Source organism: Pseudophryne corroboree, chromosome 3, assembly GCF_028390025.1.
Source record: "Pseudophryne corroboree isolate aPseCor3 chromosome 3, aPseCor3.hap2, whole genome shotgun sequence".
Lineage (NCBI taxonomy): Eukaryota > Metazoa > Chordata > Amphibia > Anura > Myobatrachidae > Pseudophryne > Pseudophryne corroboree.
Genome location: NC_086446.1, coordinates 653,298,059 through 653,323,597, shown reverse-complemented (window position 1 = coordinate 653,323,597; position 25,539 = coordinate 653,298,059). Strand labels below are relative to the sequence as shown.

At 46.1% G+C, this 25,539-nt stretch overlaps 1 protein-coding gene across 1 annotated transcript in view; it reads right to left on the bottom strand.

The window, feature by feature from the left end:
• ZNF365 (zinc finger protein 365) overlaps nucleotides 1–25,539 on the bottom strand; it is a 175,405-nt gene that overhangs the window by 6,552 nt on the left and 143,314 nt on the right. The window contains exon 4 of the mRNA XM_063961817.1: nucleotides 2,765–2,802. Within this exon, the coding sequence (XP_063817887.1) occupies nucleotides 2,765–2,802 (38 nt within the window). The remainder of the gene's footprint in view (nucleotides 1–2,764; nucleotides 2,803–25,539) is intronic.

The window sequence follows — 25,539 nt, the reverse complement described above, 5'->3', positions numbered from 1 at the left end:
GATATGTGTCACAGGCATTACGGTGTGTGGTATACTATATCACGGGCATTGTGGTATAATGTCTCAGGGTCATTGCAGTGTGTGGCATAATGTATCACGGACATTGTGGTATGTGCTATAATGTATCAGGGACATTGCAGTGTGTGTCATAATGTTTAACGGACATTGTGATGCCTGTCATAATGTGTCACAGGCATTACAGTGTGTGGCATAATGTGTCGGGGGCATTATGGTGTGTGGCATATTGTGTCATGGGCATTATTATGTGTGGCATAATGTCTAAGGGCCATTGCAGTATGTGGCATAATGTATACTGGGCATTACTATAGGGATGAAAAATGACAAATAATGTAAGGGGCATGAATCAGGATTATTTTTTTTCCTGTGGTGGCCAACGTCTGGGCGTGCAGGTTGCAAAATTGGGGTATAAGGTAGTCTTTTCCTGCAATGCCACACCTCTTTATGCAAAGTCACGCCCATTTCTGCAAGGCCACGCCCCCTTTTTTGCGGCGCGCGCAGATTCACCGCTTTACTTGTGACAATTATAGGGGGGGGGGGGTGCGCCAGAGAATTTTTTGGCTTGGAGGAGAAAATTTCTAGTTACGCCACTGAAGACGCATCAGCTGCTGACAGTGGGCGTCTCAGTCCTTGCATATTCGGATGCACAGATGTGCACCAGAGATGGGTTTTATAGGGGCATTATCATAAAGTCGCAGACACAACTGCTGCACAACACGCGGACAAGGATGCAGCTTTGTTTGACTCAGAATTAGACCCGTTGTTTTCTTTATTGTGTTGAGCACAAAGGACTGTGGGCTAATTCAGCATTGATCGTTTATCTGAGAATTGCAGCTATTTGCGAGTAGAAAGGCGACGCCCTGACAGAAACAAAAAATGATCCTCGCAAATCTGCGAATGCATCGCAGATCGCTATACATCTGCAGATGAATACGCAAATCCCGGAATATCGAAGAATATTTGCCGTCTTTGAGCAATCTTTGAGCAAATGTGAGTAGGTCTGAGGCAGCCACTAATCTACAATTGAGACAAGCTGGAACACCAGCTTCCTGTCAGTTAAACAGCGGCTGCATTTCGTTTACGATCTGTACGCATTTTCTGTTGCTATTACCCCATGCACGTGCGCAATGCAAACGCTACGCATGCGCTGTAATTAGATAATAGCTCAATTTGCGAATTCTCCAATTAGCGATCGGCGCTGAATTAGGACCAGCATGCGCTAGACACAGTTTTATGCTATCCCTCTTCCAATAACTCATTAGACTATTAGCACTAAGATTATCTTTCTAAAGATGGGCATACACTATACAATTATCTGTCCAATCTGGCTGGTTGGAGTGAAAACCTGGTAATGTATGGAACAAGATTTCAATTGACCATTTGCTACCCAACACTGGAAAACGGACAAAAACATTAATTTAGACAACTTGGTTAAATAACGGAAACTGGCTCTCATACATTACCAGTGTATGCCCAGCTTACGTTAGAGGGTTGCATCTATCTCATGCATAAATACAGTATCAATATGAAGAGATTCTTATTGAATAATATTTTAAAATTACAGTTTTGCATTTATTTCACACAACTTTACTTTAAACACTGTTCCAGGGGCAGATTCAATTAATTGTGATCGAAGACGCCCCGTGGGATGTTATAAGTAATAAACATTGCTTATTTTTGCTTTACTTCTGTAAAAAAACAAAAAACAGAAGTACGCAGGGGCTCGCAGCCAAATGATTGGCCCCCAATAATGTACAAGTGCTGGACATCCATGCATTAGTTTTACAGGATCTGGCTGCTATGTGCTGTTCCACTATCTCTCTATTTTTGTGCCGCCATTTCTGTAGTCATATAATGGTGCTGAGCCTGCCACATTCATTCCTGCTCTCATTTACAAACAGCACAACTGGACAAGTCACTCACTCATATAAGATCAGTAGACTTATCTTATTAAAAATAAAAGAGAACATTCCCGCAATCTGATTGGATACCATTTGTTACTTATCAACCTTAAAACTGGGGTCATCCCCAGGGCTGTTGAGACACCCAGGAAGCAGTGAGGGGGCGTGGGCAAATCCAAGAGGTGTGGCAATGCCCCCTCTGGAATAAAAATCAAGGTAAAATACAATGCAATGGGTGATATTTGTCCCCTTCAGCATCTGTCCCGAGCCTCTACATTGCTCCTCCAATGGGCCTGGGCCCAGGTAATTAGTACCTGCCCCTTCTCGGTGCCACTGGTCATCTCAGATCACCAGGAGATAAAATATGTATGTAATAAGATGCTTAAATGTTTAATAATATATGTTAGTTATGCAACATCACTGGCCATCCCCTTTATGTACATAACATTTGATTGTTACCTAAGAGGTTTTTTGTGATTACGGCTGCAATCTAAAGTCATGAAAGACACGCTACTTCCTCTAAGCTTAAATATATACATTTCCATTTACAGCAAAAGGACGAAAGAAATATTATGCTGGGCAAATTTAATGTGAAATGTTAAATATCAATATAGAGAAACTTGTGCACTTACATGTCAAGTGAAATAAAAAACACTTTGTTCCAAAATTCACATTGCCAAACAAACTCTGATACATTTAAAATTCTAGGGTGCTTAATCATATTCATTTAAACTATGCTGTTCAACGCAGCAATATACAGAATTTGATCTAGTAATGTTTTATAGTAGATTCATGCATTTTTAAATGACATTTTATGCTCAAATACATTTAATAAACATACATACTGGCACTTGTTTTTCCTGTTAGCTTGAACATGTAAAACCTGGAAAAAGACAAAAAAAAGTTATTTATAGAGAATCATATATTTTTATTTATATATATATATATACATACACACACACACGATTGACTCACATTATTATGACCACCAGCTAATAGCCAGAGTCACCGCCGTGTGCAGCATGGACAGCAGCTAGACGGGCTGGGCTGTCATTTTAGGCACACATCTGGTAGTCCCCAGGTTCATTTTGACCGTGAGCTGCTCCACTGTAGCGTGTCGGTCGGTCTTAACGCATCTTCGTAGCTGCGGTTTCCCTTGGAAACTGTCCACAGTTTCCACGTCAGTTATTTGCAATGGTGCCATTTGTCCAGTCACGGTACACCTTTACCAGAGCAGCATGCGAACAGTTCACAAACTGCGCTGTTTCAGAAATACTGCCCCCTATGGCCATAAAGTCAATAATCATCCCTTTTTGCAACCTGAATAAATAGCCCCTTTTACCCATGACAGCAACGAGTGATATGTATGCAGACGGCCTATCGCACACCATATATACCCAACAGGCCAGTGCACGACACATGACGTACATTATGGGCTATGTGCTGCCAAAGTCAAATGTAGGAGGTGGTCATGATAATGTGATTCAGCCGTGTGTGTGTGTGTGTGTGTATATATATATATATATATATATATACACACACACCACACAAGCGAATTGACGCTCACTTCTTAAGTATATGTTGCTCTGGTGCCCTCCGGTAAAATCCTCACACATGTACTGCCCTGCAAGCGGCGGCACTCAGAGACTGGTTTTAGCAAATAGACGGATGAAGTGCAAAAGGTGTCTTTAATTCATGTAAAACAGTGACGTATTATTAACCCATGGCCATAGCCGCGCCGGCTTCCTGGTTACCGGTGTCTGCGTCGCAACCATGGCAACAGGCCATGGGTTAATAATACGTCACTGTTTTACATGAAGGGGCTGGGCCGGAAGTGATGCGCACCTCCTTTGCTGGGAGCTCGTCCCGTTCGCGGGTCTTCAACTTTATAAAGGTATCTTTTTTCATTTGTCATGTGTCTCACCTTGAAAAAAGGGGCGTTGTGACCCCGAAACGTTGGGAATGAATTAAAGACACCTTTTGCACTTCATCTGTCTATGGGGGTAATTCCAAGTTGATCGCAGCAGGATTTTTTTTAGCAGTTGGGCAAAACCATGTGCACTGCAGGGGAGGCAGATATAAGATGTGCAGTGAGAGTTAGATTTGGGTGGGGTGTGTTCAATCTGCAATCTAATTTGCAGTGTAAAAATAAAGCAGCCAGTATTTACCCTGCACAGAAACAAAATAACCCACCCAAATCTAACTCTCTCTGCACATGTTATATCTGCCTCCCCTGCAGTGCACATGGTTTTGCCCAACTGCTAAAACATTTCCTGCTGCGATCAACTTGGAATTACCCCCTATTTGCTGAAACCAGTCTCTGAGTGTCGCCGCTTGCAGGGCAGTACATGTGTGTATGTATATATATATATATATATATGTATATATTTATTACTATAGAGGAAACTATTCATAACATTTCAGCAACAGGATCACTTGTGAAATTTACAAAATAATAACTCATGGGAATAAGCATAAAATCACTACGAGGCTGCACTGATTTGAAACAAGTAATTTCCAGTTATGAAGGCAGTCTCTAATTTCCAGTTATGAGTCCAGTCTTTTGTTACGGCTGCTGAGTGTGTTAGGTCAGGTGTCTTGTTTGCGGTCTTCATGCTGACCAATAGAAGTTAAAAAGTATGCATTTCTATTTTAATTGGAGAAATAGAGAACTGTTCTCATCTGCCTCCATACAATGGTGAGGTACTAGAACTGAAGACCAAATAATATGCGCAGTATGAAATATGACAATTAGTAATTTGACATCTCCAAACAAATATACTGTGAGAATATAAATCTGTAAAACAAACAATGAATGCTCCATCTCCATATATCCAATGCCACAGAGACAAATAATATATCTACTGCCACAGAGACAAATAGTACAAAGAAGAGAAAGTAATTTCTAAAGCTTCATGTCTTAGTATCTCACTACTATAGGGCTCTACACCTTCTGTAATGCTACTCTGCTCAAAAACAGATTATTTCAGCGCTTGATGGAGAGGAGTGAGAGAAGTAAAAGGCTGGATGGTAATGGCTTATGTGGCAGTCCAGCCCGGATCCCACTCCGGGTGTTTGCAGGACAGCGCCACTCCGGGTGTTTGCAGGACAGCGCCACTCCGGGTGTTTGCAGGACAGGGCACAACAGTTTAGGTGCCCTGACCTAAAGCGACCTGGGTTTAGGACTGGACCAAGAGGAAGAGGAAGACCCAGGAAGGGTGTTGCGTACATACAGGTTGTCTCTAATATTGTGTCAAAGATTATATGGCAGTTGGAAATGATATTATTGTATTGCTGTTGATACACAGAAATACCCTGCAATTTAATACATGAGATCCAATCCATGCAGGTCCAGTCCAGCTGTTGGAGCAAGCGCTCCCAGCAATCAGGCACACCTGTGCCACACTTTTATAAAGCTCGTTAGGGCAAGGGCTCAGGGCTCCTGATGCCGACAAGTGGGCAGGCGATAGAGGACGGGCCAGTGGGTTAGAGACAGGGAGCGTGAGATTTGCGTATATGCGGTTTGTGGACCGGTGCCTGGATAAGGTATCCAGTAAACTTGCTGTGATAAAGACCTGTTTAATGTGCTGTGAAAGTAAACGGACTGCTTTTCTCTAAAACCTGTGTCAGTGTCTTGTCTGGTGGAAGGTCGCTTTCTTACACTTATATAATTGCCATGTATGTAATGCCACCACTCTTTTCCTGGTCACTCTCCTCTTTCTTCTATATTTGCCTTCATATACTGATTAAAGCCCTTACTGTACTAATGATTAAATTGTTTTTGTTTTGGTATTTTTAAGAACATTCCAAGGCTGCCCATATGTAGCTTACCAATACTGTTGGAATATTAGGATTTTTACAGGTCTGTGCTATCGGAATGTGGTAGGTGAGTAACTTGCTATTTCCCTGTTTCTTTTTTTGCTCAGATCCCTATTTGTGTCAGACAAGCAAGTTTTCCCTATTTATGAATAGTCCTATGTTAACTTAAAATGTCAGTATAACCTTTCTAGGTAAAACTCTATTATACGCATTTCATTTTCTTAAGTGTCAACTCCTGCTAAAGTATTGTAACCAGAAGCTAATGTCTATTTCACCGATATAAGTCCTCCCATTATGCACATTAGATCTGTCACAACTCACGGATGGTTAGTGTGGATATTGACCCAAACTACAGGATTGGCTGATACCCAGAACACAGGTGTGGAGTCTAATGTGCCGGTAATTTTCACCAAGGACCCCAAAGAGGTTTGGGCTTCACTGCGCCTGACACACAGATCACTGGTCCTCTGGCTGGGTTCCCGGGTATGGGGCTGGTTCGATCTGGAACTGGAAATGGGACTAGTCTCCGCGAGGTGTGCAGGAGCGCAGTAGTCGGAATAAATCAGAGCCAGGAAGGCAATCATGGTACCAGAGACAAGAATCAGAATAGCCAAGGGCAAAGCCAGTAAACACAATGGGCAGTACTAAGGGGTAAACCGAGACAGGTCAATGGAATAGCCAAGGTCAAGATTATATGTTCAGATAACTTGACCTAACACTCTGGCAATGTGCAGTGTCCAGAAAGCTTCATGGTAGGAACCTTTAGACACAGATGCGCAGCCTATCAAGTTTCTAAAAGGTGAGTTTTCTTTCTTTTCATGTCAGAAAAGAACTTGTTCCAAGGGAAGCCTTTACTTAAATTCCTTTTCACTTGACTCCAGATCTTGATAAACTGTTGAACCACAACACAAACTGCCAGTAGGGTGGCAGATTTGCAGTTCAGGTAAGACAGAATAATAGAATCTATACTAAATGCAGAACAGAGAGTGAACTGAGGTTTCATGAAAGCGAGTACTATGGACGAACTCAGTCTATTGTAAAAAAAAAGAAACCCAGTTATCCTGATTGGTGGAAATGTAGATTCTAATAAACTTCTCCAGGTTCTGGTTTACACTTTCAGTTTGTCCATTGCTCTGAGGAGAAACTCAAGTTGATGTTGAAGCACTTACACAGCGCTCTCCCGAATTTGGATGTATTCTGTATCCCTGGTTAGAAACCATGTCCTTGGGTAACTTGTGCAGCCTAAAGATCACCTTATGAATGTTTCTTCCAGCTTTGGGGCTGAAGGACAACCCTTTAATGGAATGAAGTGAACTTTGGACCACTACCCAGATCATCCCTACCCAGACCCTTGTTGAAACCTTGACTGGAGAGTAAATCTGTAACAAAGTCCATGGAGATATGGGTCATTTAAAATGTATGCAACTGAGATCTCTGAAATTTCTACCACCATGTAGTTACTGAATCCTGTTGCTGATGTGGGATACCAATGTTTCTTGTTCAACATTTCTTGTTCAGATATGGGTCCATGTAAGAGCCGGTAGGAGCGTGATGTGGAATCTTGTGCTGACCACAGGCTGCCACAAAGTCCTTAACATTTCAATTAGTAGTCGGGCACTATTAACACCTGACACTTCATTCCAGAGTCTTCTGCACGTCCGTTGAAGCGTAATGTATGTGCCCACTAGAGAAATTTTGTACATAGCTCTGTTGTCACAATGTTTTCTCCAGAGGAATCTTAACTTTGTCAGTAGCTGCATCAAAGCAAGTGGGATTCAGTACTGGCTTATCCTCACAGTTCTACTCCTCTGTGGAACGAAATGTACAAAACAATGCTCATCTTTAATGTTTTTACTTCCAGGATGTAAAGTTATAACCAGATTGAAGCAAATTAAGAATAATGACCATCTGACATGACGGTAGTTTAAACAGTAGCTGTTTTGAGGTACATCAGGTGCTTATGATCTGTGAAGATGGTAACTGGGAATTTTGTCCCCCTCCAAAAAGTATCACTATTCTTGCGGGACTAGCGTGGTGGATAATAATTGCTTGTCTCCTACTGTATAATTATTTTCAGGAATTGAAAACTTGCGAGAGAAGATGCCACAAGTGTGCTATTGTATCCATTTGAGTAAGCACTTCTGCAACCCCAACCATGGAAGCATCCACTGCCAGGAAGCATGGCTTGTTGCAGTTGGGTTGAATAAGGATAAGTGCTGAAGTAAAACAGTGTTTCAACCGAGAGAATGCTTCTTCAGCTTGAGGAGACCAAACCCCAGTATTTTGACCTTTCTTGGCAAGTGCAATGATAGGGGCTGCTATAGATGAGTAGTTCTTAATGAATTGTCTATGGAAGTTGCAGAGTCGCAGGAAATTGCAGAACCCCGTTGAATATTTTTCAATACAGCTGGACGAGGCCAATCAGCTATTATGGAGAGCTTCTCTGGGTTCATTTGTGGGCTGGATACTAAGATAATGTTCCACAGAAATGCAATTAACTTTAGTTGGAAGGTATACTTTTTTAATTTGCAAAAAAGTTGGTTTGCTCAAAGTTGGGAAAGAACTTGCTATATCTTTGGGGAATATCAGGATGTCATACAAAGAGACTGCAACGTATTTATATAAAAGGTCTCGGAAAATGTTATTCAAGTACTTACTTAATCCAAAAGGCATTACCAAATACTCTTAGTATTAACCATGACTGTTGAAGGCTGTCTTCCACTTGTCTCCTGAAATGGATTTAGCTTGGTAAAACCTTTTTCACCCTTAATTCTGTCAAGAGTTCAAAGATTAGAGGTAAGGTGTATCGGACCTTGATATTGATGGCATTGAGACCCTGGTAGTCTATACAAGGTCTGAAACCTTTTTAAGGGATGCGTTCAGCATCCCAGCTGTCGGGATGCCGGCAGTCATGTGACCGACGCCGGAATCCCGACACCACTCAGGAGACGGGATACCGAAGGTGAGTATCGGGGTTCAGCCTTAGGGTTAGAGCCCAGGGGGTGAGGGTTAGGGACTAGGTGGATTTAGGGTTAGGCACTAGGGTGTGTGTGGGGAGGGGGGGTTACACCTAGCTACCACCCACCAAGGGTTAGGGTAGAGCATATCGTATCAATTCCCTTTTTAATATAAAAAAACAACAACTCAATCCAGCTCCTGTCAAAGACTTGGACTCCGACCCGCATGGCAGACTGTGGGTTTGTTAACGAATGGTAGCTATAGGAATTTTACTCCCATTCACTCCAATTATGCAGAAGCACACATGGAATCCCAAACTCTTAAACTTTCTTGGCTGTAATGAAGTTTCCATTAGCTCCAGAATCTAGAAAAGCCTTAGGTAGTTCAGATGGTTTCTCCAACACTACAAACACTTCAATAGTCAACTGAGCAAAGTATCTTCTTTAGGGGCATGTTGATCGGCAGCTAATATAACCACCCTACGATCAGTTAGGACCTCCCAGACACTTAGGACAACTAGCAGGAATCTGGCCTGAGTTTCCTCAATATATGCAGTTTTTTCAAAATCTCCTTTCTCTATTTTCAGCAGAGAGATTTCCGGACCTGCATGGGATCTTCGTGAGGTGTGACAGGAGCTATGAACAGAGGACCAAACTTGAAAGTGGAATGATGTAACTACTCTCTTTCCAAAGCTTTTTCTCAGGATCCACCTTGATGCAGAGGGATTTTAACTTGTTCAAGGAAAACGGCAATTCCATTTGCATTAACTGTTTTCAAAGAAAATAAGAAACCTCACTGCTGAAAAGTAAAAATTTTCTCTAAACTTTCTTACACAGTAATTTTACCACATAAGGCGTTAATGTGTAATTTCAAGAATAAATCCAGAACTTACACTATTATAACACTTGCCTAAAACAACAATTCGAATAACCCTATTTCTATTAGACTAGGTTCATTTTGTTGGTGCACAGGCTCCTCTTGTGATTTTTGCAGTAAATCCTGACTGGGCAGGAGTAGACTGACTCCCCAATAGTAATGGAGCTGAGTTTTTAGTCCTACGGAAGGATTATTAAAAATACTGCAATTTTAACCAGTATAGGGAATGTGTGTGGATCATAGGGTCGACCACACTTAGGTTGACAGTCATTAGGTCGACACCTGAAATAGGTCGACGAGGGCATTAGGTCGACATGAAAAAAGTCGTCATGGAAAAAAGGTCGACATGAGGTTTAAAAAAAATAAATTGGTGTTGTTTTCTTCGTAAAGTGACCGGGAACCCCAATGCTTCAGGCAGGTTGCTATTCCCAATCGTACTCCATGTGGATCGTAAAGTATGAAAAGGTTTAAAAAAAATAAGATTTTAAACCTACCGGTAAATCTTTTTCTCGTAGTCCGTAGAGGACGCTGGGACTCTGTAAGGACCATGGGGATAGACGGGCTCCGCAGGAGACATGGGCACTTTAAGAAAGACTTTGACTCTGGATGTGCACTGGCTCCTCCCTCTATGCCCCTCCTCCAGACCTCATTTAGAGAAACTGTGCCCAGCGGAGACGGACAGTACAAGGAAAGGATTTTTGTAATCCAAGGGCAAGATTCATACCAGCCACACCAATCACACCGTATAACTTGTGATATACTACCCAGTTAACAGTATGAAAAACAACATAGCATCAGTCCAAGACCGATGAAACTATAACATAACCCCCCTTATGTAAGCAATAACTATATACAAGCCTTGCAGAAGTAGTCCGCACTTGGGACGGACGCCCAGCATCCTCTACGGACTATGAGAAAAAGTCCTAGAGGATGCTGGGACTCCGTAAGGACCATGGGGATTATACCAAAGCTCCCAAACGGGCGGGAGAGTGCGGATGACTCTGCAGCACCGATTGAGCAAACAGGAGGTCCTCCTCAGCCAGGGTATCAAACTTATAGAACTTTGCAAATGTGATTGACCCCTACCAAGTAGCAGCTCGGCACAGCTGTAGTGCCGAAACCCCTCGGGCAGCCGCCCAAGAAGAGCCCACCTTTCTAGTGGAATGGGCCTTAATCGATTTTGGCAACGGCAATCCTGCCGTAGAATGCGCCTGCTGAATCATGTTACAGATCCAGCGAGCAATAGTCTGCTTTGAAGCAGGGCCGCCAACCTTGTTGGCTGCATACAGGACAAACAGTGCTTCTGTTTTTCTGATCCTAGCCGTTCTGGCCACGTAAATTTTCAAAGCCCTGACCACATCAAGGGACTCGGAATCCTCCAAGTCACGCCTAGCCACAGGCACGACAATAGGTTGGTTCATATGAAAGGACGAGACCACCTTAGGCAGGAATTGAGGACGGGTCCACAATTCAGCTCTATCCATATGGAAAACCAGATAGGGGCTTTTATGTGATAAAGCCGCCAATTACGAAACTCGCCTAGCCGAAGCCAAGGCTAACAACATGACCACCTTCCAGGTGAGATATTTCAATTCCACTGTCTTAAGTGGTTCAAACCAATGTGACTTCAGGAAACTTAACACCACGTTAAGGTCCCAAGGCGCCACCGGAGGTACAAAAGGAGGCAGAATATGCAGTACTCCCTTCACAAAAGTCTGTACTTCAGGTAATGAGGCCAATTCCTTTTGAAAGAAAATGGATAAGGCCGAAATCTGAACTTTAATGGAACATAATTTTAGGCCCAAATTCACTCCAGTTTGTAGGAAGTGAAGAAAACGGCCCAGGTGGAATTCTTCCGTAGGAGCATTCCTGGCCTCACACCAAGAAACATATTTTCTCCATATTCGGTGATAATGATTAGATGTCACATCCTTCCTAGCCTTTATTAGCGTAGGAATGACCTCATCCGGAATACCTTTTTCCACTAGGATCCGGCGTTCAACCGCCATGCCGTCAAACGCAGCCGCGGTAAGTATTGGAACAGACAGGGACCTTGTTGTAACAGGTCCTGCCTTAGAGGAAGAGGCCACGGATCTTCTGGGAGCATTTCTTGCAGATCCGGATACCAGGTCCTTCGTGGCCAATCTGGAACAATGAGAATTGTTCTCACTCCTCTTTTTCTGATTATCCTCAACACCTTGGGTATGAGAGGAAGAGGAGGAAACACATATACCGACTGGAACACCCACGGTGTCACTAGGGCGTCTACAGCTACCGCCTGAGGGTCTCTTGACCTGGCGCAATACCTTTGTAGCTTTTTGTTGAGACGGGATGCCATCATGTCTATTTGGGGTAGTCCCCACTGACTTGCAATCTGCGCGAAGACTTCCTGATGAAGTCCCCACTCTCCCGCATGCAGATCGTGTCTGCTGAGGAAGTCTGCTTCCGAGTTGTCCACTCCCGGAATGAACACTGCTGACAGAGCGCTTACATGATTCTCCGCCCAGCGAAGAATTCTGGTGGCTTCCGCCATTGCCACTCTGCTCCTTGTGCCGCCTTGGCGGTTTACATGAGCTACTGCGGTGATGTTGTCTGACTGGATCAGAACAGGTCGATTGCGAAGTAAGATCTCCGCTTGACGTAGGGCGTTGTATATGGCCCTTAGTTCCAGGATGTTGATGTGAAGACAAGTCTCTTGACTTGACCAAAGTTCTTGGAAATTTCTTCCCTGTGTGACTGCTCCCCAACCTCGGAGGCTCGTGTCCATGGTCACCAGGATCCAGTCCTGAATGCCGAACCTGCGGCCCTCCAGAAGGTGAGCACTGTTTAGCCACCACAGGAGAGATACTCTGGCCCTGGGGGACAGAGTGATCCGCTGATGCAATTGCAGATGCGACCCGGACCATTTGTCCAATAGGTCCCATTGGAAGGCCCTTGCATGGAATCTGCCGTATGGAATAGCTTTGTATGTTGCCACCATCTTTCCCAGAACTTGAGTGCAATGATGTACTGACACTTGTTTTGGTTTCAACAGGTTCATGACTAGAGTCATGAGTTCCTGCGCTTTTTCCGTCGGAAGAAAAACCCTTTTCTGGTCTGTGTCCAGAATCATGCCCAGGAAGGGCAGACGAGTTGTAGGATTCAGCTGCGACTTTGGATATTGAGAATCCAGCCATGTCGCTGTAACACGTTCAGTGAAAGTGATATGCTGCTCAGTAACTTCTCCCGTGATCTCGCTTTTATGAGGAGATCGTCCAAGTACGGGATAATTGTGACACCCTGCTTGCACAGGAGCACCATCATTTCCGCTATTACCTTGGTGAAAATTCCCGGGGCCGTGGAAAGCCCAAACGGCAACGTCTGAAATTGGTAATGACAATCCTGTACCGCAAATCTCAGGTACGCCTGATGAGGAGGATATATGGGGACATGCAGGTATGCATCCTTTATGTCCAGAGATACCAAAAAATCTTCCCCTTCTAGGCTGGCGATGACCGCCCTGAGCGATTCCATCTTGAACTTGAACCATTTTAAGTAAAGGTTCAGGGATTTAAAATTTAAAATGGGTCTGACCAAACCGTCCAGTTTCGGAACCACAAACAGAGTTGAGTAGTACCTCTGCCCTCTTTGAAGCAGGGGAACCTCTACCACCGCTTGTTGCAGACACAATTTGTGAATCGCATGTAACACTATCTCCCTTTCCAGGGGTTGTTTCGGTAGGGCCGATTTGAAAAACCGGCGAGGAGGCACTTCTTCGAACTCCAGCTTGTAACCCTGGGAAACCATTTCTATTGCCCATGGATCCACCTGTGAGTGGACCCAGACGTGGCTGAACAGTCGAAGACATGCCCCCACAGGAGCTGACTCCCTCAGGGGAGCCCCAGCGTCATGCAGTGGATTTAGCAGAGGTCGGGGAGGACTTCTGTTCCTGGGAACTAGCTGTGTTGTGCAGCTTTTTCCCTCTGCCCTTACCTCTGGCAAGAAAGATGATCCACGTGCTCTCTTGCTTTTATTGGAAAGAAAGTACTGCATTTGATAATGAGGCGCTTTCTTGGATTCCGAGGGAATATATGACAAAAAATTTGATTTACCTGCCGTAGCCGTGGAGACGAGATCCGATAGGCCCGTTCCGAACAATTCCTCACCCTTGTAAGGCAACAACTCCATATGCCTCTTGGAGTCGGCATCACCTGTCCACTGCCGGGTCCATAAGCCACGCCTAGCAGAAATAGACATAGGGGTATATTTACTAACATTCGTAATTCTCCCGATTTGGTGGGAGAATAATCACGAATGACATCGAAAGTGTAAAACTGCAACTTTTTGAATTTATTACGACTAATTTACTAAGCTGCCGTATTCTGCATTTTCGGGTTTTCCGATGTCGATGTCATTCGTTTTTTTAGGCAGTGTTTTACGTGAGTGACTTGTAAAACACTGCCGACTTTAATACAATGAATCTCGGCCGGATCTGAGAGATCCGTGCTGGGCTTCATTGTGCACTTTGTTTAAAAAAAAAATAAAGTTTAAATGTTAAAAAAAAATTGCGTGGGGTCCCCCCTCCTAAGGCAAACCAGCCTCGGGCTCTTTGAGCCGATCCTGGTTGCAGAAATATGGGAAAAAAATGGACAGGGGTTCCCCCATATTTAAGCAACCAGCATCGGGCTCTGCGCCTGGTCCTGGTTCCAAAAATACGGGGGACAAAAAGCGTAGGGGTCCCCCGTATTTTTAAAACCAGCACCGGGCTCCACTAGCTGGACAGATAATGCCACAGCCGGGGGTCACTTTTATACCGTGCCCTGCGGCTGTGGCATCAAATATCCAACTAGTCACCCCTGGCCGGGGTACCCTGTGGGAGTGGGGACCCCTTCAATTAAGGGGTCCCCCCCCCAGCCACCCAAGGGCCAGGGGTGAAGCCCGAGGCTGTCCCCCCCCATCCAATGGGCTGCGGATGGGGGGCTGATAGCCTTTGTTGATAGTTATGAATATTGTTTTTAGTAGCAGTACTACAAGTCCCAGCAAGCCTCCCCCGCAAGCTGGTACTTGGAGAACCACAAGTACCAGCATGCGGCGGAAAAACGGGCCCGCTGGTACCTGTAGTACTACTACTAAAAAAATACCCAAAAAAAGACAATACACACACACCTTGAAAGTAAAGTTTTATTACATCCATCCACACACACATACATACATACTTACCTTATGTTCACACGCAGGTCGGTCCTCTTGTCCAGTAGAATCCATGGGGTACCTGTTGAATACATTATACTCACCAGATCCAGGGTACCAGGCTCCTCGGATAATCCTTTTGTAATCCACGTACTTGATTAAAAAAATAAAACGGAGACCCGAGCCACGCACTGAAAGGGGACCCATGTTTTCACATGGGTCCCCTTTCCCCGAATGCCAGAAACCCACTCTGACTTCTGTCTAAGTGGGTTTCTTCAGCCAATCAGGGAGCGCCACGTTGTGGCACCCTCCTGATCGGCTGTGTGCTCCTGTACTGACTGACAGGCGGCACACGGCAGTGTTACAATGTAGCGCCTATGCGCTCCATTGTAACCAATGGTGGGAACTTTCTGTTCAGCGGTGAGGTCACTTTCGGTCAACCGCTGAGCAGAAAGTTCCCACCATTGGTTACAATGGAGCGCATAGGCGCTACATTGTAACACTGCCGTGTGCCACCTGTCAGTCAGTACAGGAGCACACAGCCGATCAGGAGGGTGCCACAACGTGGCGCTCCCTGATTGGCTGAAGAAACCCACTTAGACAGAAGTCAGAGTGGGTTTCTGGCATTCGGGGAAAGGGGACCCATGTGAAAACATGGGTCCCCTTTCAGTGCGTGGCTCGGGTCTCCATTTTATTTTTTTAATCAAGTACGTGGATTACAAAAGGATTATCCGAGGAGCCTGGTACCCTGGATCTGGTGAGTATAATGTATTCAACAGGTACCCCATGGATTCTACTGGACAAGAGGACCGACCTGCGTGTGAACATAAGGTAAGTATGTATGTATGTGTGTGTGGATGGATGTAATAAAACTTTACTTTCAAGGTGTGTGTGTATTGTCTTTTATTGGGTATTTTTTTTAGTAGTAGTACTACAGGTACCAGCGGGCCCGTTTTTCCGACGCATGCTGGTACTTGTGGTTCTCCAAGTACCAGCATGTGGGGGAGGCTTGCTGGGCCTTGTAGTACTGCTACTAAAAACAATATCTTACACTTTTACAAAAAGGCTATCAGCCCCCCATCCGCAGCCCATTGGATGGGGGGGACAGCCTCGGGCTTCACCCCTGGCCCTTGGGTGGCTGGGGGGGGGACCCCTTGATTGAAGGGGTCCCCACTCCCCCAGGGTACCCCGGCCAGGGGTGACTAGTTGGATATTTGATGCCACGGCCGCAGGGCACTGTATAAAAGTGACCCCCGGCTGTGGCATTATCTGTCCAGCTAGTGGAGCCCGGTGCTGGTTTTAAAAATACGGGGGACCCCTACGCTTTTTGTCCCCCGTATTTTTGGAACCAGGACCAGGCGCAGAGCCCGATGCTGGTTGCTTAAATATGGGGGAACCCCTGTCATTTTTTTCCCCATATTTCTGCAACCAGGATCGGCTCAAAGAGCCCGAGGCTGGTTATGCTTAGGAAGGGGGACCCCACGCAATTTTTTTTCAACAAATTAACACTTTCCCACCCCTTCCCACTGATATACATGCACGGATCTCATGGATCCGTGCATGCCTATCCAATCACGGCTCAAAAAAGCAGGTCTGGTTTTTTTTAGCACTTTTTTACGAGTTGTATTTTTTCACGTTAGTTTTTTTTTTTTTTTTGCTTTGCACTTCTTAGTAAATGACCGAGATTCATACTTAAACAGCCGCGTTTTGACCGATGGTGTATTCATTCGTATTTTTTTTGTTGGACTTGCAAAAAAATACGAATGGCCTCATCACTGCCGTGATTTCTGCTTAGTAAATTACCGAGGTGACACTTTGAAGAAAAAACGGCATCTCGGACAAAATCGGGACCTTAGTAAATATACCCCATAGCGTTTATCCTGGAACCCAGTAAACTAATGTCTCTTTGAGCATCTCTCATATATAAGACAGCATCTTTTATATGCCCTAGGGTCATTAAAATGGTATCCTTATCAAGAGTCTCAATATCCGCTGATAAGGAATCTGTCCATGCTGCTACAGCACTACAAACCCAGGCCGACGCAATAGCCGGTCTGAGTAACGTACCAGAATGTGTGTAAATGGACTTCAAGGTAACCTCCTGCTTGCGGTCAGCAGGATTCTTGAGGGTAGCCGTATCTTGGGATGGAAGCGCTATCTTTTTTGATAAGCATGTTAAAGCTTTGTCCACCCTAGGGGAGGATTCCCACCGTATTCTGTCCTGTGACGGGAAAGGATACGCTATAAGAATCCTTTTGGGAATCTGCAGTTTTTTGTCTGGAGTTTCCCACGCTTTTTCGCATAATTCGTTCAGCTCTTGTGAGGAGGGAAAGGTGACCTCTGGTTTCTTTCCCTTAAACATGTGTACCCTCGTGTCAGGGACAGGGGGTTCCTCAGTGATATGCAAAACATCTTTTATAGCGATAATCGTATATCGAATACATTTAGCCACCCATGGCTGCAATTTTGCATCTCCGTAGTCGGCACTGGAGTCTGAGTCCGTGTCGGTATCTGTGTCAGATATTTGGGATAGTGGGCGCTTCTGAGACCCCGAAGGTCCAGGCGACATTGGGACAGGCATGGGTTGACTCCCTGACTGTAGCCCAGTTTCAGCTTTGTCTAATCTTTTGTGCAATAAATTAACATTAGCACTCAAAACATTCCACATATCCATCCAGTCAGGTGTCGGCACTGCTGACGGAGACCTAGCATTCATACACTCCCCCTCCTCCTTAGATGAGCCTTCAATCTCAGACATGTCGACACACGCGTACTGACACACCATACACACACCGGGAAGCCCTTTTCTGAAGACAGGTTCCCCACCATGCCCTTTGGAGAGACAGAGAGAGAGTATGCCAGCACACACCCCAGCGCTATATAACCCAGGAAAAACACAGTATGTTCACCCAGTAGCGCTTTGTAATATGTATTTGCGCCAATTATGTGCCCCTCCTCTACTTAAAAACCCTCTTTCACCATGTGTCAAGCAGGGGAGAGTCCGGGGAGCTTCCTCTCAGCGGTGCTGTGGAGAAAAAATGGCGCTGGTGAGTGCTGAGGGAGAAGCCCCGCCCCCTCGGCGGCGGGCTTCTGTCCCACTCAAAATGACTAAAATTATGGCGGGGGCTCTCTATATACATGTACAGTGCCCAGCTGTACATGTATATACACTTATATGCCATAGAAGGGGTTTAAATTGCTGCCCAGGGCGCCCCCCCCCTGCGCCCTGCACCCTTACAGTGACCGGAGTGTGTGAGGGGAATGGGAGCAATGGCGCACAGCTGCAGTGCTGTGCGTTACCTCCATGAAGATTCTGAAGTCTTCTGCCGCCTGTGATGATCTTTTTCTCACATACTCACCCGGCTTCTATCTTCCGGCTCTGCGAGGAGGACGGCGGCGCGGCTCTGGGACTGACGGCGAGGGTGAGACCTGCGTACCGATCCCTCTGGAGGTAATGGTGTCCAGTAGCCTAAGAAACAGAACCCTGAAACTCAGAGAAGTGGGTCTGTTTCTCTCTCCTCAGTCCCTCGATGCAGGGAGTCTGTTGCCAGCAGGCTCCCTGAAAATAAAAAACCTAACAAAAATGCCTGAAATGCACCCAGCTCCTCTGGGCACAGTATCAAACTGAGGTCTGGAGGAGGGGCATAGAGGGAGGAGCCAGTGCACACCCAGAGTCAAAGTCTTTCTTAAAGTGCCCATGTCTCCTGCGGAGCCCGTCTATCCCCATGGTCCTTACGGAGTCCCAGCATCCTCTAGGACGTTAGAGAAAATGAAAAATTAATTGTGAAAAACTCATGTTGACCTTTTTCCATGTCGACCTAGTACATGTCGTCCTAGTGACCATGTCGACTTATAGACCATGTTGACTTAATGCATGTCGACCAATAGTGGTCGACCTAGAGACCGGATACCATGGGGAAGAGCTCACTTGTGAATCTATAACAGCTGTTACATTTGAATTTGAATACTGGCTACATTGTTGCAAAATCCAGGCTCCAAACCAGCAAGTAGCAATAAGTTAAACTAAATTACAGTAACTCATTCTAGAGAAGAGAGGGCTGGGTTCAAGTACTGGCTGTCAAAATGTAATGTTCATGTAGCTATTTCTTTCAGCACTTCTTTCTTTAAAGTCACTTTCTCTAACAGAACAGTAGGTATTACACTCAGGGGGAATTCAATAAGTCGTGGGAAATTACAGTGGCTAATTTATCCCGGGGAGTAATTCAATTATCCCTGACAGCCCACACTATACTTTTGTTTCTAAAAATCCCTGATAAGTGCTGTGCCTTCATGGCCATGAAAGAGAAAAAGGCATGGATCAGGGAACTTATCCCGGATTCTGTGGGTTTTTGAGTGAAAACGGCTGTGACAAAAACAGGGTAATGAATTACCCCAAACAAAAAATGTGGTAAAACAGGAATTTACCGCAAATTTTTACAGCAATTTCCTCCCTGAGAATGGTTGTTGTAAACGATGCTGCTATCCTAGAACAAGCACTTGAAGTTAATAGGATTTTGGTTACCTACCGGTAAATCTTGTAGTCCGTAGAGGATGCTGGGGTCCACATTAGTACCATGGGGTGTAGACGGGTCCACCAGGAGCCATTGGCACTTTAAGAGTTTGAGAGTGTGGGCTGGCTCCTCCCTCTATGCCCCTCCTACCAGACTCAGTTTAGAAAATGTGCCCGGAGGAGCCGGTCACAGCTAGGGGAGCTCTACAGAGCTTCTTTAGAAAAAGTGAGTCACCGACTCCAGAACAGAACAACTCCAGCTATCTCTCACGGTACCAGGGGGTTGTAAAAGGGGGGGGGGGGAGGGGGGAGGCTGTATGCAGGCTGTGTAACGTATTAAGGTGCACAGTCAGCGCTGGTTGGGGGTCTCCCTTTACCTAAAAAGCGCTGTGTGTGGGTTGGCTCCAATCTCTGTGTCTCTCTTGCCAGTCTAGAAACTGTGCCCGAGGAGACGGACATCTTCGAGAGAAGGATTTAACACAGATAGTGGTGAGATTCATACCAGCTCACACATACAAGGCACATCAAGCTAACTTAGCTTGAAAACTCAGCAACCGCTAAAAACATTACTTACCAAGTAACAATGCAGTACTTAACTAAAATCAAAGTTGTACTAAAACAGATCACAATTGCAGGAAAACGAAGTGCTGAGCGGGCACCCAGCAGCCTCTACGGACTACGAGAAAAATAAGAATTTACTTACCGATAATTCTATTTCTCGGAGTCCGTAGTGGATGCTGGGGTTCCTGAAAGGACCATGGGGAATAGCGGCTCCGCAGGAGACAGGGCACAAAAAGTAAAGCTTTTCCAGATCAGGTGGTGTGCACTGGCTCCTCCCCCTATGACCCTCCTCCAGACTCCAGTTAGGTACTGTGCCCGGACGAGCGTACACAATAAGGGAGGATTTTGAATCCCGGGTAAGACTCATACCAGCCACACCAATCACACCGTACAACTTGTGATCTAAACCCAGTTAACAGTATGATAACAGAGGAGCCTCTGAAAGATGGCTCCCTAAACAATAACCCGAATTAGTTAACAATAACTATGTACAAGTATTGCAGACAATCCGCACTTGGGATGGGCGCCCAGCATCCACTACGGACTCCGAGAAATAGAATTATCGGTAAGTAAATTCTTATTTTCTCTATCGTCCTAGTGGATGCTGGGGTTCCTGAAAGGACCATGGGGATTATACCAAAGCTCCCAAACGGGCGGGAGAGTGCGGATGACTCTGCAGCACCGAATGAGAGAACTCCAGGTCCTCCTTTTCCAGGGTATCAAATTTGTAGAATTTTACAAACGTGTTCTCCCCTGACCACGTAGCTGCTCGGCAGAGTTGTAATGCCGAGACCCCTCGGGCAGCCGCCCAAGATGAGCCCACCTTCCTTGTGGAATGGGCCTTAACAGATTTAGGCTGTGGCAGGCCTGCCACAGAATGTGCAAGTTGAATTGTGTTACAAATCCAACGAGCAATCGACTGCTTAGAAGCAGGCGCACCCAACTTGTTGGGTGCATACAGTATAAACAGCGAGTCAGATTTTCTGACTCCAGCCGTCCTTGAAATGTATATTTTTAAAGCTCTGACAACGTCCAACAACTTGGAGTCCTCCAAGTCGCTTGTAGCCGCAGGCACTACAATAGGCTGGTTCAGGTGAAACGCTGATACCACCTTAGGGAGAAAATGCGGACGCGTCCGCAGCTCTGCCCTATCCGAATGGAAAATTAAATAAGGGCTTTTATAAGATAAAGCCGCCAGTTCAGATACTCTCCTGGCGGACGCCAGGGCCAGTAACATAGTCACTTTCCATGTGAGATATTTCAAATCCACATCTTTTAGTGGTTCAAACCAATGGGATTTGAGGAAATCTAAAACTACATTTAGATCCCACGGTGCCACCGGAGGCACCACAGGAGGCTGTATATGCAGTACTCCCTTTACAAAAGTCTGGACCTCAGGAACTGAGGCCAATTCTTTTTGGAAGAATATTGACAGGGCCGAAATTTGAACCTTAATAGATCCCAATTTGAGACCCATAGACAATCCTGATTGCAGGAAATGTAGGAAACGACCCAGTTGAAATTCCTCCGTCGGAGCACTCCGATCCTCGCACCACGCAACATATTTCCGCCAAATGCGGTGATAATGCTTCGCGGTGACTTCCTTTCTTGCCTTAATCAAGGTAGGAATGACTTCTTCTGGAATGCCTTTCCCTTTTAGGATCTGGCGTTCAACCGCCATGCCGTCAAACGCAGCCGCGGTAAGTCTTGGAATAGACACGGTCCCTGCTGAAGCAGGTCCTGTCTTAGAGGTAGAGGCCACGGACCGTCCGTGACCATCTCTTGAAGTTCCGGGTACCAAGACCGTCTTGGCCAATCCGGAGCCACTAGTATCGTTCTTACTCCGCTTTGCCTTATGATTCTCAATACCTTTGGTATGAGAGGCAGAGGAGGAAACACATACACCGACTGGTACACCCAAGGTGTTACCAGCGCGTCCACAGCTATTGCCTGCGGATCTCTTGACCTGGCGCAATACCTGTCCAGTTTTTTGTTGAGGCGAGACGCCATCATGTCCACCATTGGTCTTTCCCAACGGTTTATTAGCATGTGGAAAACTTCTGGATGAAGTCCCCACTCTCCCGGGTGAAGATCGTGTCTGCTGAGGAAGTCTGCTTCCCAGTTGTCCACTCCCGGGATGAACACTGCTGACAGTGCTATCACGTGATTCTCCGCCCAGCGAAGGATCCTGGCAGCTTCTGCCATTGCACTCCTGCTTCTTGTGCCGCCCTGTCTGTTTACATGGGCGACTGCCGTGATGTTGTCCGACTGGATCAACACCGGTCTTCCTTGAAGCAGAGGTTCCGCCTGGCTTAGAGCATTGTAGATTGCTCTTAGTTCCAGAATGTTTATGTGAAGAGACTTTTCCAGGCTCGACCACACTCCCTGGAAGTTTCTTCCTTGTGTGACTGCTCCCCAGCCTCTCAGGCTGGCGTCCGTGGTCACCAGGATCCAATCCTGTATGCCGAATCTGCGGCCCTCCAATAGATGAGCCCTCTGCAACCACCACAGAAGAGATACCCTTGTCCTTGGAGACAGGGTTATCCGCAGGTGCATCTGAAGATGCGACCCTGACCATTTGTCCAACAGATCCCTTTGGAAAATTCTTGCATGGAATCTGCCGAATGGAATTGCTTCGTAAGAAGCCACCATTTTTCCCAGGACTCTTGTGCATTGATGTACAGACACCTTTCCTGGTTTTAGGAGATTCCTGACCAGGTCGGATAACTCCTTGGCTTTTTCCTCGGGAAGAAAAACCTTTTTCTGAACCGTGTCCAGAATCATCCCTAGGAACAGCAGACGAGTTGTCGGCATTAATTGGGATTTTGGAATATTCAGAATCCATCCGTGCTGCTTTAGCACCTCTTGAGATATTGCTAATCCCATCTCTAGCTGTTCTCTGGACCTTGCCCTTATTAGGAGATCGTCCAAGTATGGGATAATTAATACGCCTTTTCTTCGAAGAAGAATCATCATCTCGGCCATTACCTTTGTAAAGATCCGAGGTGCCGTGGACAAACCAAACGGCAGCGTCTGAAACTGATAGTGACAGTTTTGTACAACGAACCTGAGGTACCCCTGGTGTGAGGGGTAAATTGGAACGTGGAGATACGCATCCTTGATGTCCAAGGATACCATAAAGTCCCCTTCTTCCAGGTTCGCTATCACTGCTCTGAGTGACTCCATCTTGAACTTGAACTTCTTTATGTACAGGTTCAAGGACTTCAGATTTAGAATAGGCCTTACCGAGCCATCCGGCTTCGGTACCACAAATAGAGTGGAATAATACCCCTTCCCATGTTGTAGAAGAGGTACCTTGACTATCACCTGCTGAGAGTACAGCTTGTGAATGGCTTCCAAAACCGTCTCCCTTTCGGAAGGGGACGTTGGTAAAGCAGACTTCAGGAAACGGCGAGGTGGATCTGTCTCTAATTCCAACCTGTACCCCTGAGATATTATCTGCAGGATCCAGGGATCTACCTGCGAGTGAGCCCACTGCGCGCTGTAATTTTTGAGACGACCTCCCACCGTCCCCGAGTCCGCTTGAGAAGCCCCAGCGTCATGCTGAGGCTTTTGTAGAAGCCGGGGAGGGCTTCTGTTCCTGGGAAGGAGCTGCCTGTTGCTGTTTCTTCCCTCGACCTCTGCCTCGTGGCAGATATGAATAGCCCTTTGCTCTCTTATTTTTAAAGGAACGAAAGGGCTGCGGTTGAAAAGTCGGTGCCTTTTTCTGTTGGGGAGTGACTTGAGGTAGAAAGGTGGATTTCCCGGCTGTAGCCGTGGCCACCAAATCTGATAGACCGACTCCAAATAACTCCTCCCCTTTATACGGCAAAACTTCCATATGCCGTTTTGAATCCGCATCGCCTGTCCACTGTCGCGTCCATAAAGCTCTTCTGGCCGAAATGGACATAGCACTTACCCGTGATGCCAGTGTGCAGATATCCCTCTGTGCATCACGCATATAAAGAAATGCATCCTTTATTTGTTCTAACGACAGTAAAATATTGTCCCTGTCCAGGGTATCAATATTTTCAATCAGGGACTCTGACCAAACTACCCCAGCACTGCACATCCAGGCAGACGCTATAGCTGGTCGTAGTATAACACCTGCATGTGTGTATATACTTTTTTGGATATTTTCCATCCTCCTATCTGATGGATCTTTAAGTGCGGCCGTCTCAGGAGAAGGTAACGCCACTTGTTTTGATAAGCGTGTTAGCGCCTTGTCCACCCTAGGAGGTGTTTCCCAGTGCTCCCTAACCTCTGGCGGGAAAGGGTATAATGCCAATAATTTCTTTGAAATTATCAGCTTTTTATCAGGGGCAACCCACGCTTCATCACACACGTCATTTAATTCTTCTGATTCAGGAAAAACTATAGGTAGTTTTTTCACACCCCACATAATACCCTGTTTAGTGGTACCTGTAGTATCAGCTAAATGTAACGCCTCCTTCATTGCCAAAATCATATAACGTGTGGCCCTACTGGAAAATACGGTTGATTGGTCACCGTCACCACTGGAATCAGTGCCTGTGTCTGGGTCTGTGTCGACCGACTGAGGCAAAGGGCGTTTTACAGCCCCTGACGGTGTTTGAGGCGCCTGGACAGGCACTAATTGATTGTCCGGCCGCCTCATGTCGTCAAACGACTGCTTAAGCGAGTTGACGCTATCCCGTAATTCCACAAATAAAGGCATCCATTCTGGTGTCGACCCCCTAGGAGGTGACATCCCCATATTTGGCAATTGCTCCGCCTCCACACCAATATTGTCCTCATACATGTCGACACACACGTACCGACACACAGCAGACACACAGGGAATGCTCTAAACGAAGACAGGACCCACTAGCCCTTTGGGGAGACAGAGGGAGAGTCTGCCAGCACACACCAAAAAGCGCTATATATGACAGGGATAGCCTTATAATAAGTGCTCCCTTATAGCTGCTTTATATATATCAAGATATTGCCATTAAATTTGCCCCCCCTCTTTGTTTAACCCTGTTTCTGTAGTGCAGTGCAGGGGAGAGACCTGGGAGCCGTCCTGACCAGCGGAACTGTGAGAGGAAATGGCGCCGTGTGCTGAGGAGATAGGCCCCGCCCCTTTTTCGGCGGGCTCGTCTCCCGCTATTTTGTGAATACAGGCAGGGGTTAAATATCTCCATATAGCCTCTGGGGGCTATATGTGAGGTATTTTTAGCCTTTTAATAGGTTTTCATTTGCCTCCCAGGGCGCCCCCCCCCCAGCGCCCTGCACCCTCAGTGACTGCGTGTGAAGTGTGCTGAGAGGAAATTGGCGCACAGCTGCAGTGCTGTGCGCTACCTTTAGAAGACTGCAGGAGTCTTCAGCCGCCGATTCTGGACCTCTTCTTACTTCAGCATCTGCAAGGGGGCCGGCGGCGCGGCTCCGGTGACCATCCAGGCTGTACCTGTGATCGTCCCTCTGGAGCTGATGTCCAGTAGCCAAGAAGCCAATCCATCCTGCACGCAGGTGAGTTCACTTCTTCTCCCCTCTGTCCCTCGTTGCAGTGATCCTGTTGCCAGCAGGAATCACTGTAAAATAAAAAACCTAAGCTAAACTTTCTCTAAGCAGCTCTTTATGAGAGCCACCTAGAATTGCACCCTTCTCGGCCGGGCACAAAAATCTAACTGGAGTCTGGAGGAGGGTCATAGGGGGAGGAGCCAGTGCACACCACCTGATCTGGAAAAGCTTTACTTTTTGTGCCCTGTC